Source organism: Gossypium hirsutum, chromosome D01, assembly GCF_007990345.1.
Source record: "Gossypium hirsutum isolate 1008001.06 chromosome D01, Gossypium_hirsutum_v2.1, whole genome shotgun sequence".
In the NCBI taxonomy this organism is placed as follows: domain Eukaryota; kingdom Viridiplantae; phylum Streptophyta; class Magnoliopsida; order Malvales; family Malvaceae; genus Gossypium; species Gossypium hirsutum.
The window spans coordinates 23,661,306-23,676,161 of record NC_053437.1 but is presented as its reverse complement, the minus strand read 5'-3'; the positions used below and the strand labels follow the sequence as shown (position 1 = coordinate 23,676,161).

Below are 14,856 nucleotides of genomic sequence, written 5' to 3'. Positions count from 1 at the left end.
TAGTCCAAACTCGATTCTAATGTGCATTTTGGGCCTCGAGGGCTCTTATAAAGGACTTTATGATTGAATTCTGATATGAACACTGTATGTTGTGAAATGTATGTTATCTATTCTGTAACCTCTGGTAATGCTCTGTAACCCTGTTCCAACAATGGATTCGGGTTAAGGGTGTTACACAACTAATATTCTTAAAACTCATTGATTTATGATCACAAATTAGTTCATTGATTTATTATTATGAAGAATTCATTTTGAGTTAACTGATTTACGTTCAGAACTACATCCGAACAATTTTCTTAAGTTTTAAACCCACCAATATTTTTTAAAGCTCGCAAATTTGATATCACAATTATGTTGAGGAGTTTTTGCGATTTTCTTTGTTGTTTCTTAGTAATTTAAGATTACGATTCAATTAGACAACTTAGTAAAGTAAAGCCATAGTTAGTAACCAAATGTTCAAGGCATAAACAAAACCCATTTTTTTTCATTTCAAAATGGAATGATATAAGTACAACAAATACATAAAAATGAAATCAAGAGTTCACACTCGCATCATCAGGATTAACAATATCCTCTTCCTCTTCTACCTCTTCATATTCATCTCTTTCACATTCAGCGATGGGGGCAGCACTGGTTTTAGCGGGACTATTAGCAAGAAAAAATCTATTTAAGTTCTTCCACTCCTTAACGAACTCTTCCCAAGCAAGCCCCGAGGGAAAATAGATGTCAAATCCAAGTTGAGCATCTGTAAGGTGACTCAAAGCATCGAAGTTTACCTTGCAAGCATCAAAAGGCCCTCCAATAACTTGAGCATGTAGCAAAATGTTGGAATTCAATTCTAGTAGGTAATCTTGAAAATTCTGCATCGTTTCTTCCTGACACTTCGCCAAGGCTTCCTCGTGATGCTTCTACGAGTCAGCCATCTCAGTTGTATGTTTCTCACCATGCCTTTGATAGTTTCTTGGAGACCAACCTTTTCAGCTTGTATTAACCTAATTGCTTCATTTAACTTCTCATTGGCTCCTTCTGAAAGAGTGAGGCGTTCCTCTAGCCTTTTATTGCACTCCACCAAATTCTCATAATCTTCCTCTAACTTTCTATGTAGCTCGTGAGCCCTCTCTAAGGCTTTCTTGGTGGACTGATAGCCATTCTCCACCTCTAATTTATTAGCCTCCTCCTCTATCATACCTTTTGCGAGCCCTAGACTAATGACTTCAGTTTCAGCAAAAGCCACTTGCAGAGACAATACAAGCTCTTTTAGCGATGATTTTTTGGTACATCTTGATAAGGCACAATGGCAAACACAATCTTTAACCTCCTAAGGCATTGATTCTTTCCACTTTCTGCTCACCTCAGTAGGACAATAAGGAAATTTCTTCACACTTAACTGGTCATGCCAAGGAAACAAAGTATTGATTTCACCGTCAGAAGCCAATAGCTTCAACGAACCTCCCGAAAGACCATGCTCAACAGTAGTGATAACCCCAAATGTACTTTTGGTAGAAATTCTGCGAGGAGGTGGAGATGCTAGTGGAGAAAGGATAGCAGCGGTGGTCGCTAGAGTAATGTTTGCTACATTTGCAGATGAAGTCTCACGAGCCTTTTCTTTTCTTCCGATGAAGTTCCCTTAATTGCGAACTACCTTCATCCTCACTACTCAAAACAATGTTGACAGTTCCAGTTGTTGTTATTTACTTCTTCCGAGTGCTACCACTCCCTTCTCTGATAAAAGCACCAGAAGGAGCACTTTGCACATTTTGCATGAAAAATCATACGTCCATGTATGTGTTAATCTCTCGTGATAAACTTGTAGATTTTGTTGATGGTGTTGATTCCTCAGTTGTACCTGCATTACCAACAAGTTTATCGTCAGCACCAACAATATTTATAAGGGTGTTCACACTACCTTCTTGAATCTTAGTAGACTTGGAAGACCATGAACAAGGCTTTAATTTACAAAATGTGTAAAAGTAATTCCTAGGTTCCACCCTTTTTCCCAGAAGAATCAGTTTGAGTTTGTTAGTGGCACCATGTGGCCATGCGAACTTTGCAGGCAACATCGATTCAGTTTATGCACATTTCAAATTATCAGTGGGTCATCATCCATTGGGGTTCAAATCCAGAAAGCAGAAATGGAACACATTTCTCCCTGTTAACACCTCTTCAAGTTTTAATGTACGACCCCTATAAAGCCTCAAAAGTTAAGCCTAACCCACTTCACATGTAATAGGCCGCTTTCGCACACAAACGACCTTACTGGGGATAGACCACTTGATAGGGAATTCGAAGCCATCCCCAAATCTATTCTTCACTCAAACGTACTTGGAGTGATTTAAACGAAGGTTGGATGACTAGTTGTAGATAATTGACTCATAGCCCTCACGAGGAGTAAAAAAAAAGACCTAGCAAACCTCCCCAGTTACAGGCCTTTAGCTAATAGAGATTTTGAAATACAGATAATAGCGATGCTTCATCTCGATGACAACAATCTATGAAGTAAGTGACCGCGACCCACCATGAGAAACCAAACAATTACCCCAGAGTTATCTCATACTTCTCGAGAAGGTGGCAGAAGAATGGGTGAAGAGGAAGGTGAAAACCAGCCTCCAATACACGTAGAGGAAGTAGAAAATCTCCATTTATATCACTTAATCTCATCGCACCTTTCAACGATTGAAAACTTGTACACAAAATTGGGTAACTAAATCCCTCAATAGCTAGATGGTGACTCATCTCCTCGTATTTAATGGTACAAGGGTAGGCTTTGGCCTCTATAGGGGCATTAATCGCACGATCTTCCATGTATTTCAAATAATCATCATCGGACCTACCACGACTACTACCACCATTTCAGCCACCTCCCCTAGTTTTGACCGTGACAACTTACTAAACCTAAGCTAAAGCGAATGATGATTTAGGAATTTCAGAGTTTTACTTTTGAATGTCGATTTTCCCCTTCAATAGTACCTTTTTCGTGAGAAATCCAAAATTTAAATGGTTTGAGGGTTTTAGGGTTGAGTATAGGTCATTTTAAAGAAATTCAAAATATGACGGTTCGTTTCCTCAATAATGGAATGTCTACGGTTGTACCCATCCGTTATGTGGCAATGCGTACATGACAAGTTTTATATAAGACATATATCCAACAAGTTTCATTTCAAAATTCCATGTTCCATCTCCACAAGTTCTCAAAAAAGCCACTTTGTAACTCTTTTTCGAACAAGTGGGACAAATTGTTATGGTGTCCACCATAACCGACCCATTATCTGGCCGACCCGACCCTTTTTACTTCAGTAAGTATATAGTTAGCCATACAGTTCGCCTGCATGAGTTTGCAACTAATGGGTTCGCACCATCATGCAAGTGAACCCATACTTAGAAGACACGTGTTGACCCTAAAGTAGGATACGTGTAGGCATGCATAAGGGTTTATCTAATCCTAGTACATCACATCCAGAGATCATATCTTATAAATAGAGAAAGTGGGCCTCCATGAAAGGAGAGACTCACAAAAACTCTCAACAAGACTAAAAAATTAGCTTATTTACCAAGATCCCATATAGTGCTATAGATAATGCCGCACCATAGAAAAACAAAAAAGTTGGAGTAGTAGAGTTCTACAATATTTGGTGTGATTTAATGAACAAGTTAAGGTTAAAGGTTGTGTATTTATACAAAGAGGTTTAATATTTATATGAAACCTTCTTGGTAGCATTTTACAAATACGGTTTTCAACAACCTAACTTTTACCTAACACAAACCAAGCCATCTTTTGTGTGAATAATAATAATTTATCATTTACTCAATTTCTTTATAGTTTTCTCAACTGAGTTAAGATCAACCATAACACTGCTGATAACACTTTCATAGTATAGATATTTTTGGAATAGAACTAAATGTTAAACTTCCACTCTTCTCTTTGAGATGCCTTAATAATCTTAGGCGTTGAATATAATTTAAGCTTCTCTTTTGTTGAATTTGACATTCTTTTGTGGTGAAAAGATGGTATTTAAATCACCTTATTCCCAACTGATAGCCTTACTTCCATAGAAACACAAAATTCCACCCCACTTTGTATATTGCAAAATCTTAAACATGCATTTATCCAGTAATAATTGACCATATCTGTTTTATATGTAATATCGGATTAATCAATTGCATGGCAAAGGAGAGTGGATTCCAATTCCACTAATGCCTCACCTCGTTTGATTATTAGTGTAATAATATGAGAAAAAAAATTATTTATTATTTATATATTACAATATTAGATATAAAACAAATAGTTAGTATAAATTTAAACTTAAAATTAGAAAAATGAGTACTAGTTCTTATAAAAAATAATTTCTTCCCTTTGCTAAAATAAGTCACGGGAATAGCTAAATATTATCAATTGAGTTTATTGCTAACCCATATACTAAAACATGCATAAAAAAATAATATTCCTACCAAATTAACTATTCCTAATAAACAAAAACAGGTAAAAGGCATTTCAAGCAGGAAACTTAAAATCAACAGGTCATTCCCAGTTTCTAATGTCATCCTGAAAGCAGTGGCCAGTCAGTTAACAGCTGATTACTGTACTTAGGATTTTAATGTCAATTTGGTTTCCTGACTATGGTAGCTCACAATCTGCATATAAACATCATAAACTTTTACCTGTATGCAGTTCGACGACATGAGCGAAACTGACCCAGTAAAGGGAGTCTAATGCTCCACATCTCTTTAAACTACTTGAGCAAAGCCAACTGCAACTTCCTAATCAAAACTAGGAGGAATGTCGATTTCAGTATCTGAAGGATTAGTAAGCTCAACAGGAGGTTCCTGCGGATCACAAAAAAAAAATTATGAGATCTTGTATATCAACCTCTAACATACCAATATGATCCCCTCTTTGGAATCATTTTATAATCCGAAATTTCTTTCTAAAGGCAGAACAGAAGACAAATGTTCCAATTTCTGATCAAACTTCTAAAGGCAGAACTGTGCCCAAACTACACAGTGCTGTAGGAATTGTATAGATTTTTTAAACTATTTCTTCAAACAGAAGTTGTTGGGCAGTGAACGCTAAATATTATGAACCTTGCGAAGTAACTGTATACCTGCTCATCATCTTCAGCAGAATGAACAATCCCCATAGACAGAGTTCGTAAGATCTTCTGCACTTTCATGCAAATCCTGCACCATGTGGAAATTCAAGTTACTAAGAAAAAGAATTTATCACCTATCAAGACTGGATCAATAATTTATTTCAATTCTGGGGATTTTTCAGCTAAACTTTGATCAGTTGCTTCAATATGTAAATAAAAATCCACCTAAAACACAAATTATAAGATTTAACATCTAAGAAATTGTCTTCTCAGAACCTAAGACCGTATAAATCCTACCTAGCAGGGGTGGTCCAATCAAATACCTTCCAACAGATAGCACCCATCCATAGAAGATGCGGCAGATACGAGTTTGACCCCCAAGTCAATAAATATGATAAAGTAACCACCATGAATTGATAAACAAATGAACTACGATAACCATCTATTCTTAAAAATTGTGCTTAGATGTTATTAGAGGCCATCTTTTCAGTTACTACTAGAGAGATTCATGCTCTTTATCTTAAAGCATATTATGTTCAAAGAATTCCCTTTGAAGTCCTGATAAAAGAAAGACATGTAGTTCATTGAACTTTTTTTTTTCTTTTTTAAACTGGTTTAAAATTTTCATTTCAATATAAAAACATGTAAATTCAAGATGAGTGAGGATCTGAAAACATACTTCTTCGTCTGGGCTGACAGAAGCATTATTAGATCCGTTGGTTAAATCCTTTGAAGGATTTCCCTGCATATACTTCGTACCATGTTAGAAGGAAGAAACAAGCGACCATCTGAAAAGGCTTGATTATAATACAGGAGAAGAGTACGTATGTACATTTTCATCCCGGTTAGCAGACAAGTCCCCTTCTACAATTGAAGGCTTGACCTCAATCGGTGTTTCCTGTGTACATTTTATAATTCATTCAACCAATCTTGACCAAATTAACAAGTAATAAATATAAACATTTGTAAAGTTGAAAATTTCCAGTGAAACTTACAGGCTCACTTTGCTCCAGGGAAATATTCCTTCCTCCTTTACTAAGATCTCTAAGTGTTCCCTGTACATTCAACAAAAAGTTATGGAAAATGATAAATCACAAAAAAGGAAAAACGGATAGTTGAAAGCTATCACCAATATTAGCAACATTCCAATGACTACTCTGAGTGGATACCTACATAAGATGATGTGAAAAGCAATGTAGAAAAGCATGCACTATCAACTTTTCAATTGAAAAGATAGGTAGAAAATACTAGTGAAAGCAAGCATCCTTCTTAAGAAAGCATAACTGAAAACTGAGTAAAACAAACCTTATTTGCCCACATAAGCCCGCAAGCATTACAAAAAGTCCTTGGACCAGCTGGGCCACGACGCATTGCTGGAGTATTATTTTCACTAACACCACAATGTTGACAGCTCCGGATACTAAAACACATTGAAGACAGAATTCTTCAAAAGGTTCATCATGATAAATGTTTTCCATGAATCAGGTAACAAAGCATGGAACTCACGCGGTTTCTGGACGAGTACCATCTTGAAAGCCAATTTGAGAAGAATCCCAGCCTGAAGGACTAGTACTTTCCTTTACAGATGCAAACTGCCCATTTTTGCGATGCATTCTACTAGTATAAAACGAGAAGATTACATCATCATTATCAGCTGCACCACTACCATTTGTACATATGCATCAGAAAAGCAGTAACTGCATTTAATACTAATATAAATGGCTCCTCACAGTGACGCTTCTGAACCCATAATTCTATCAGTATCACTGGAAAATAATCGAATTCTCAACCTACTTTAGGCCTGCCCCTTTCAGGACAGAGAACCATGAATAAGTGAATGAAGCTTCTACAATTCAAACTTAAACAGGATCCACTGCTCCCTGTATTAAACACATTTCCCCCAATGGCAACCTATAATAAATGGCTATAGCCTTTATACTGCTATCAAATTTTTGGATAGTTTATGGCTCTTCTTCCATTTCCACTTTTAACTTCTACACTCGCATTGCATGTTGAAATGTTAAAAATGTTAATTGTAGCTCTAAACAAAATAAGTCCAAAAAAATCATACCTTTGTGCAACCTCCTTCCGTACTGTATACCTAATTTTCTTTTCAAAACATCTCTCTTTCCTTTTCTCACGGAACCTAACCAAGGATGCTATTCGTCTTGAAAGATTTGAGCGCTTTGAGACATCAGCTACACCCTGCACAATATAGTATGTGAAACCAAAAACAAAAGACCAACAGTGGAATATAATTACACATGATTATTTTAACATCAGCGTACCATGTTATTTTGATCAAACGGTACTTCAATTGTAGAAACACCAGTGGGGATATCACGACCCCCCAGGAGTAACAGCACAGCTTGCACCTGTTGCATACAATCCAACAAACACATGTGCTTACTTAGAGGGGGGAAATTTGAGAAGAAAATCTAAACTATTCAATCCATTTAAAGAAAATAATAGAAAACTAAGTTACTAATTACTTGCTCCAAAAGAAATGAACTCAAATGCACGAAGTTCACTAGATTAACTATAGTAAATGGTTAATAGTTTCACTAATGCTTCCAACTCTTCATTTGCCTTGAAATAACCCTTGTCCGATGCATGCACAGACTCCTAAGACATGAAATACCTTATCTATTACTTTTCTTTTACACAAATATCTAGAATTACTTATAATCTCTTCTCTTTTTAATTTTTAAATAGTAGAATAAACGTGCTTCAACATGCTCGAACCTACATCATCCTGTACTATGGAATAATTCATTAATTAAATCCTACATCCTAAGACATAAATTTGGCCTGGAAAAGTACCATAGAAGTCCATGTATTATGCCCATCTACTCAAAAAATAAGTAAATTAGTCTCTTATGTTGAAGTAAAGAGCAAATTGGTCTTTTTTATTAAAAATTTCATCTACTTTTATTATTAAAAATTAGTCTTTATATATCATGATTTGATACAAATGCATGAAATTTTTAACATAAAAAACCAATATACACCTTGAACAAATATACAAAAATTAACTTACCCATTTTATAAATAAAAAGAAACACAACCCAACTTTTAATCAAAACTTCTACCTACTTTTACCAAATTTGGCGTCTCATATTATCCTTCATATTCAATAAATTTTAGGAACATGAAAGTCTAAATTGTTTTTTTACTCTTTTCAGCTAACTTGGTTTCATGTCAGACGTCAAAACATTACTTTAAAATACGAGAACCGAAAGATAGAAATCTAAAGGCCCAATTTCTAATTTACTTTGCAATAAACAGAATGTATAGCAGGAAAATAAATTATTTTATTGCCAGAAAAATTACCAAAGACACTTTCTTTCTTTTCTTTTTTTTTTTGTGAAGAAGGATAAAAACCTTTTCAGATGTAACAGCAGGGAACACGTAAACTTCTCCTTCAAAGGAGAGAGTAAGCTCGCTAGTTCTCAACGCCCTAACAGCGCCTCCACCAGCTGCGCCACCGCCACCAATAACGCCGCCTATTAGTCCCATTCCATGCTCCGCCACATTGACGGAGTCGATATTCGCGTCCTCCACGTCATCCATGGCGTCATCTGCATAGTCTCCATCGTCGTCGTCGATCTGCATCGTCCCTCGCGCGTGCTCCTCAAACGGACGAATCTGAAGTGGCTGTGGATTCGCAGCCGCCATATATAAACAACGAAAGGCCGCAGGTTCCAACTGTACCGAAAATGGAAGTCCTGAAGTAACAATTATGAGGTGTTTCATTGAAGAGCCATGCGATGCGTGTAGTCACTACTGGTAACACAAAATTGGCTTTTATTATCTGTTCTTTAATTATATATGCCCTAACCCTGGATAAAGATTTTCTCAGCTTGAGCAATAATAAGATTTGCAGGGGCGAGAGTGAAGTGGTGTTTCCTTGGACAAACTCAATTTTGGAAATTCGAGGATAAATACTTTTTCGGATATAAGAAAAATGAAAAGAAAGGGGTGGATGTTGATTGGGTTGTATTTGCGGGAGTACGGATGTTGAGGATAAGTTGGTTTGGGGATACACTGGGGTACTATGGACTTTATATACGCTTTGTATCCCTCCAACTTACAGGCACCATCTGAAATTTTTGAATAAAAATATGTAAACTACATCAAAGGTGGCCGCCCCTTCTTTCTTTATTTTTTCACTCAACAATCAATTTTTTTAATTTATTCATCAAATTAATCAATATTACTTTTTATTAGTTCATTTTTGTTAGGTGTCGTTAAATGTTCAATGAGAAGGTGACCTAATAATTAAAAAATTAATATAATAAAAAATTTAGCTCTTAAATTTTACATATTGTATCGATTTAATCATAGTTTTAAAAAATTAATCCTTAAAATTTACAAATGGTCTCAATTTGATACTTAAAATTTACCTTCCTCTTCCACTTCCTCCACCACCACTACCATTGTTCCTCAATTTAAAAATTTAACTCTTGCATTTATATCATTAGAATTCTGAAAACAAGTAAATTAGCATGTTGTGATAAGTTCTTATGTCACAGGGCTAAAACTTTAGTCTGACAAATTGTGCGGCCTTAGGCGATTTCTTAGGTTTAAATTCGCCTAAGTCAACCTTACTCTCAAAAAATGAGAATTCTCGTAGAAATTCTCTAAGGCACTAAAAATAAAGAGAAAGTAAACTCGAAAGAGAAATAAGCCATGAACGAACAAAAAAATAGCGCACACTAAGTGTTTAAGTAAATGCTTTCAAATATATTCAAAACTATGAATGGAATAATTAGAAATGAGCGGGAATGCTTTTATTTATAGTTGAGCTCCCCTAAATCCAACGATACAGATCAAATTATATCAACGGCTAAGATTAATACATATCTACAAGACGAGAGTCCTAAGGGATTTAAACTATATAAAATCTTATCCCTTAGAATTTACAATATTTCCCTCGATAACTCTAGTTTTATTATGTTTCACTGGGCTACCAAAGCTTCAAGTAGATGGGCTTTTCCATGTATTCCATAAATCGAGCCAGTTCAAGTGGGTTGAATAAGCCTCATTTAATCGATTTACCTCTATGGGACGCACTTTGCACATTCATCAAGGGCTTTAATCTGTAGCCCATGACAGTTACGCCTTGCGGTAAAAATTATCATTACTTTTGGGATCAAAGTTTGAATAAATTGCTTATTTCAGTCTATATTTTCTGAACTTGAAGGTTATAACTTTATTTAGTATTTGAATTTTATAAATAGAAGATATCCCCTTTGTATAAGGGTTCGAGAAGCATTGACTGAGCTGGATCTTTTTGTAGAGGTGAGAACTATTAGATATATTTTAGAAAATTTCATTGTTATTTTTTATAAAATTATATATTGATCAGTAAGAATATATCTGATATTATTTAATAATAAATTAGGTTCAAAAAGAAAGAAAAAAACGAAAGTTTTTTTTATAAAGGTGGAGGACGTGGAGGTAACGATGGTAGTGGTGGTGGAGGAAATGGAAGAGAAAGGTAAATTTTGAGGTTCTAATTGAGACCATCTTTAAATTTTGAGGGTTAATTTTTTAAAAATTATGACTAAATTGATATAATATGTAAAAATTGAAGGCTAAATTTGTTATCATATTGATTTTTTAATTGCCATGAAACCTAGAGATTTAACAACACTTAAGGAAAATGAATAAATAAAAAAATTGTAGCACCCTATACCTGACCCGATCGCCGAGCCCGAATATCAGGATGCCACACCACCGGCTCACATCACACACAATACAAATGAGCTCATTATTAAAGAAACGTCTTCCATTCTAACATACGCACAAGTTATGAGTCAATCTTACACTAATCATGCTTAATACATAATAAACATGCATCAAATAGTCTTATAAATATAATTAAACATGCATAGGGTTCATTTAGCAAAATTTCAAAACAAGTCACGTAGGTATTTATACTAAAACAAAGGTATGATATTTCCCTTAAATGGTATCGATACCAATTGGAAAATCAGTACCAAAACATCATTCTATTTCTCGTCTAAAAATCAAATCCTAGAAAATACTGGTACATTTATTAAAGTACCGATTATTTTACCCAGAGTATCGATACTCGCGATAAGGTATCGATACCAAATTAAAATATTGTCTTCCTACACAACAAAATATCATAAAGGTATCATTTTTAAAACCCGAATATTGATACCTCTACTCCAGACACCAAAAATACATCATAATAAGATAAATAATCCATCCCAATCATAAATCATTGAACATGTAACTAATACCTCGTTAAATAAACATCAAAATGACCACAATAACAGTTCAATCATCAAAAACATGTCTGAGTAAACAAGCGATGAAAATAACCCATAAATCCCATGAATTAATAAGATATGGAAATAACCAAAACATCATGGCAACATTTATGCAATAGTTCTACGACGTTGCCTTTATTTCTCAAATCATAAACAAATAATAAATCACCTATGTAGTGCTACTAGAGACTCGCTTGGATCAACCCTTTAGAACCATGCTACTCACACTGAAACGCTACTAATCTACAATAGATTAAAAAGAGTGGGTAAGCTTAACAAGCTCAGTGAATGCCTAGAACAACTACCATGCAAACATGTCATCAAGCATTAGTAGAACACATACATAGCACAGTTAGGATAGTCTCAACATTATTGTCATATTTGACTTACTTGTGCACATTTAACAGTTTATTTACTAAGTCATCACATACACTTTCATGCATACATCTCAATACATATAAACATATTTATAGATAATTTGACACTTGAGCTATGAAACGTAAAAGTGGGCTCTATCACCACTCATCGGATACATAAATATCCAACACACCATATATACTTATAGAGTCAAACATGTCACAAAAGTAAAGCATAAAGCTAACACTCTCCAACATACCAAACATGTCCCATTGAATGGAGCGTAGCTCACATTCCCTTATCTCTCCAAACATGTCCCAGGGCCTCAACACCCAAATCACATATACATATAGGTGAGAACACACAATCATATATCCAACGGTCTCAAGAATTACAAGGCCAAAATATCCGTATTTAAACACACATATTACTTACCGATTTTGGTTTACTATCACGGCACATTTGCATCGTTTGCACAATATTATCACTGTCACTTAGCAGGTATGACATGCTTACATATACTCTTTTACAACAGTAATCATGAACTTATAACACATATATAGCATTTCATTTCAATTCACACTTTCACATTAATACAAGCACATATTTCACGAGATAAACATGAGTACAAGGAAGCTTACACTCGAAATTTAAATTAGGGGTTTAGGCTACTACTAAATTCCCAATTAATGTGTTGAATCATGTCCACAAGCAATTATTTCAAACACTTACCAATACACTTCCGCCGAAATGCCTAAAGCTAAAACTAGTATTTCCTAGCTTATAGATGGTCCTAGCAAATCCGGAACTTCAACACAACAATTCACACAACAATACATTCAAAAATCAGCTAAAGACTCACCATAAGCAATCAAAAACATAAGCCTAAGCTATGCTCTCATGGAACTGAAACATTTAACATATCCAACTTGAAATCCAAATATCTCAATCTACACTTAACATTTTTGCCTAAAACGAGTTTTATTCATCTAATTATTCATCTACGACTAATTCTCAACCTTCAATCTACGCTAAACTACTCAATTCATGGTATCGACTTTTTCAACATGTTTATGGAAATTTTCTGAAATTTCATTAAATCCTTAGAAATTCTTAACGAAACTTTAAAGTAAGTTTAGAAACCTTTTAATCACATCAAAACTAATTTAAAAATACTTTAAAACCATATTTTTATCCAAAATCTCGAAATCCACCATTAACAAGCCAATTTTCTATTTTTATCCAAAACATGCGATTTAATGGCTAAAAAATTAGTTTTAAAGACTAAATAACATTTACAACTATTTAGGAGTTGAATCGTTACCTTAGATGACGAAAAACTAAGTGTTTGATAAAAAAACCCAAAAACTTAACAATGGAGAAATCTATGGTGATTTTGGGTGTTTTTCTTGATATTTTATGGAGGTTTATAGCTTGGGTGATGATAGAAATCAAAAGGAATCAAGTTTGTAAAAGAAAATTGAATGGGAGAGACTTGGGAGAGGAATGGACGGCAAGACAATTGAATGGGAAGAAAAATAAAGTGAAACTTGTAGGTAGAGAAAGATATTAGGTTGATTTTAAAGTTTTGGTTTAACTGCTTCATAAACACATAGAATTTTTCCCCTTTTACAAATCAGTCCCTATTTCAAAATTAAAAACCTTTTTAAAATTATTTTCAAAAATTGATTGGATTTTCTAAATACCATAAACAAATACATTTTTGAATACCATGTTAACAAAATTCCCGAGCACACTAAAGCTAAAATCCTCATTTTACCCTCAAAACTTCTAGGCCCAATTTTGGGGTGTGGCAACAATCTCGATTAGTTGGGTGACCAAATTAAAGAAAATTATAGTTGGGTGACCAAAACGGAAAATGAGCAATAGTTGAGTGACCAAAAAAATTGGTAGTTGGGTGACCAAAAAAGAAAAGGAGTAATAGTTGGATGACCTACAGTGTAGCGTACCCTAGAGTAAAAAATAATTTTAGGCAAAAAAATAAGTTCATTTAAAGTATAGGAGGAGCTTGGTTTCAAACATTTAAGGCTCACGCCTAACTTAGCCCAACTCATTTTTTAAGTTTATAATATGTTACATAATATTTTTTTAATATATTATGTAATTTATAACACACAAAAATTAGATCTTTGGTGCTATATAATGTTATAATGTAAATATTAAAAAAGTATTAAGTTGTCTAAGTATAAAATTTTAATAAATGAAATAGAATATAAAATTAATAAATATTAAATATAAATAATATAAATATTTTTTAAAAAATAAAAAAATATGTGTAAGTCTAAAATGCGCTTGAATTAATCATTTACAAATATTAGCGAGTTTAGACAATATTTAAAATCATATTTCAAGTTGAGATTAAGCAAGTATAAAATTTGTTAATATCATGCTTAAACCCAGACCAACTCATAAACACTTCTAGTGGTGATTGACGATGAAAATGGTAGCATTTTCAAAACTATAAATATTTGATGCACCTACTTTTCATAATTGGTTAAAATATTCTATTAGTCGTTGTAATTATTCAAAATATAAGAATTAGTCTATATACTTTAAAAGTAAAAATTCCAATCCTCCTGCTTTTTTAATTTGAAAAATTCAATTCCAATCATTATTGTTGTTTGTAGTTTTTTTGTCAAAATTTGTCAACTTAACATATTTATTTTTTGTCAATCATATGCAACATCATATTAGGGCAATCTAATCATGTTAATTTGGAAAATTTTGACAGAAAATACTAATAACGATTGGACTAAGATTTTCAAATTAGAAAAGTAAGATGACTTAATTTTTAACCTATGAAGTACATGAACTGAATTTCAAATTTTGTCTAAGTACAAGGACTAACAACATATTTTAACCTTTCTAACTTTATAATTACTAGTGAATCAAATGATGATTCTTCATTTAAAATAAACTTTTTTTTTTGGAATAATGACAATCTTGGCAATTGGATTGTAACACCTTACACCAGTTCGAAAGACAAAAGACGAACGAATGTAAAGCGCCACATTTGTTGTCAGAGCAATACAAATGAATGTTCAAACAATCATATCTCACAAAATTTGAAAGTCAAAACATGTTAA

General features: G+C 33.8%; 1 protein-coding gene across 6 annotated transcripts; it reads right to left on the bottom strand.

The window, feature by feature from the left end:
- Positions 1-464: 464 nt before the first annotated feature.
- Positions 465-9,215, bottom strand: LOC107921312 (GATA transcription factor 24). 6 transcript variants are annotated; one of them, XR_005909679.1, is made up of 11 exons: positions 8,472-9,215; positions 7,376-7,462; positions 7,159-7,292; positions 6,594-6,701; positions 6,393-6,507; positions 6,083-6,142; positions 5,920-5,985; positions 5,767-5,829; positions 5,100-5,175; positions 4,657-4,821; positions 465-1,846 (listed from the first exon to the last, which is right to left on the bottom strand). XR_005909679.1 is itself a non-coding variant. In XM_016851191.2 (10 exons), exons 1-9 carry the CDS (start codon positions 8,841-8,843, stop codon positions 5,113-5,115), a joined length of 1,068 nt encoding a protein of 355 aa, XP_016706680.1. In that variant the 5' UTR covers positions 8,844-9,215; the 3' UTR covers positions 4,374-4,821; positions 5,100-5,112. The 6 variants fall into 6 exon arrangements, 3 of the variants coding, with proteins under 3 accessions (XP_016706680.1, XP_040943739.1, XP_016706679.1); XR_005909677.1 differs by having other exon boundaries at positions 6,594-6,749; positions 8,472-9,182; XR_005909678.1 differs by having other exon boundaries at positions 6,594-6,704; positions 8,472-9,180.
- Positions 9,216-14,856: the final 5,641 nt, after the last annotated feature.

Bases quoted from the DNA above. Each gene is read 5' to 3' on its own strand.
- LOC107921312 (XM_041087805.1), bottom strand. From the start codon at position 8,843: ATGAAACACCTCATAATTGTTACTTCAGGACTTCCATTTTCGGTACAG. The intron at 7,463-8,471 runs GTTTTTATCCTT...TGTATGCAACAG, and splicing joins CTGCTGTTACATCTGAAAAG to GTGCAAGCTGTGCTGTTACT. The intron at 7,293-7,375 runs GTACGCTGATGT...TATATTGTGCAG, and splicing joins CGTTTGATCAAAATAACATG to GGTGTAGCTGATGTCTCAAA.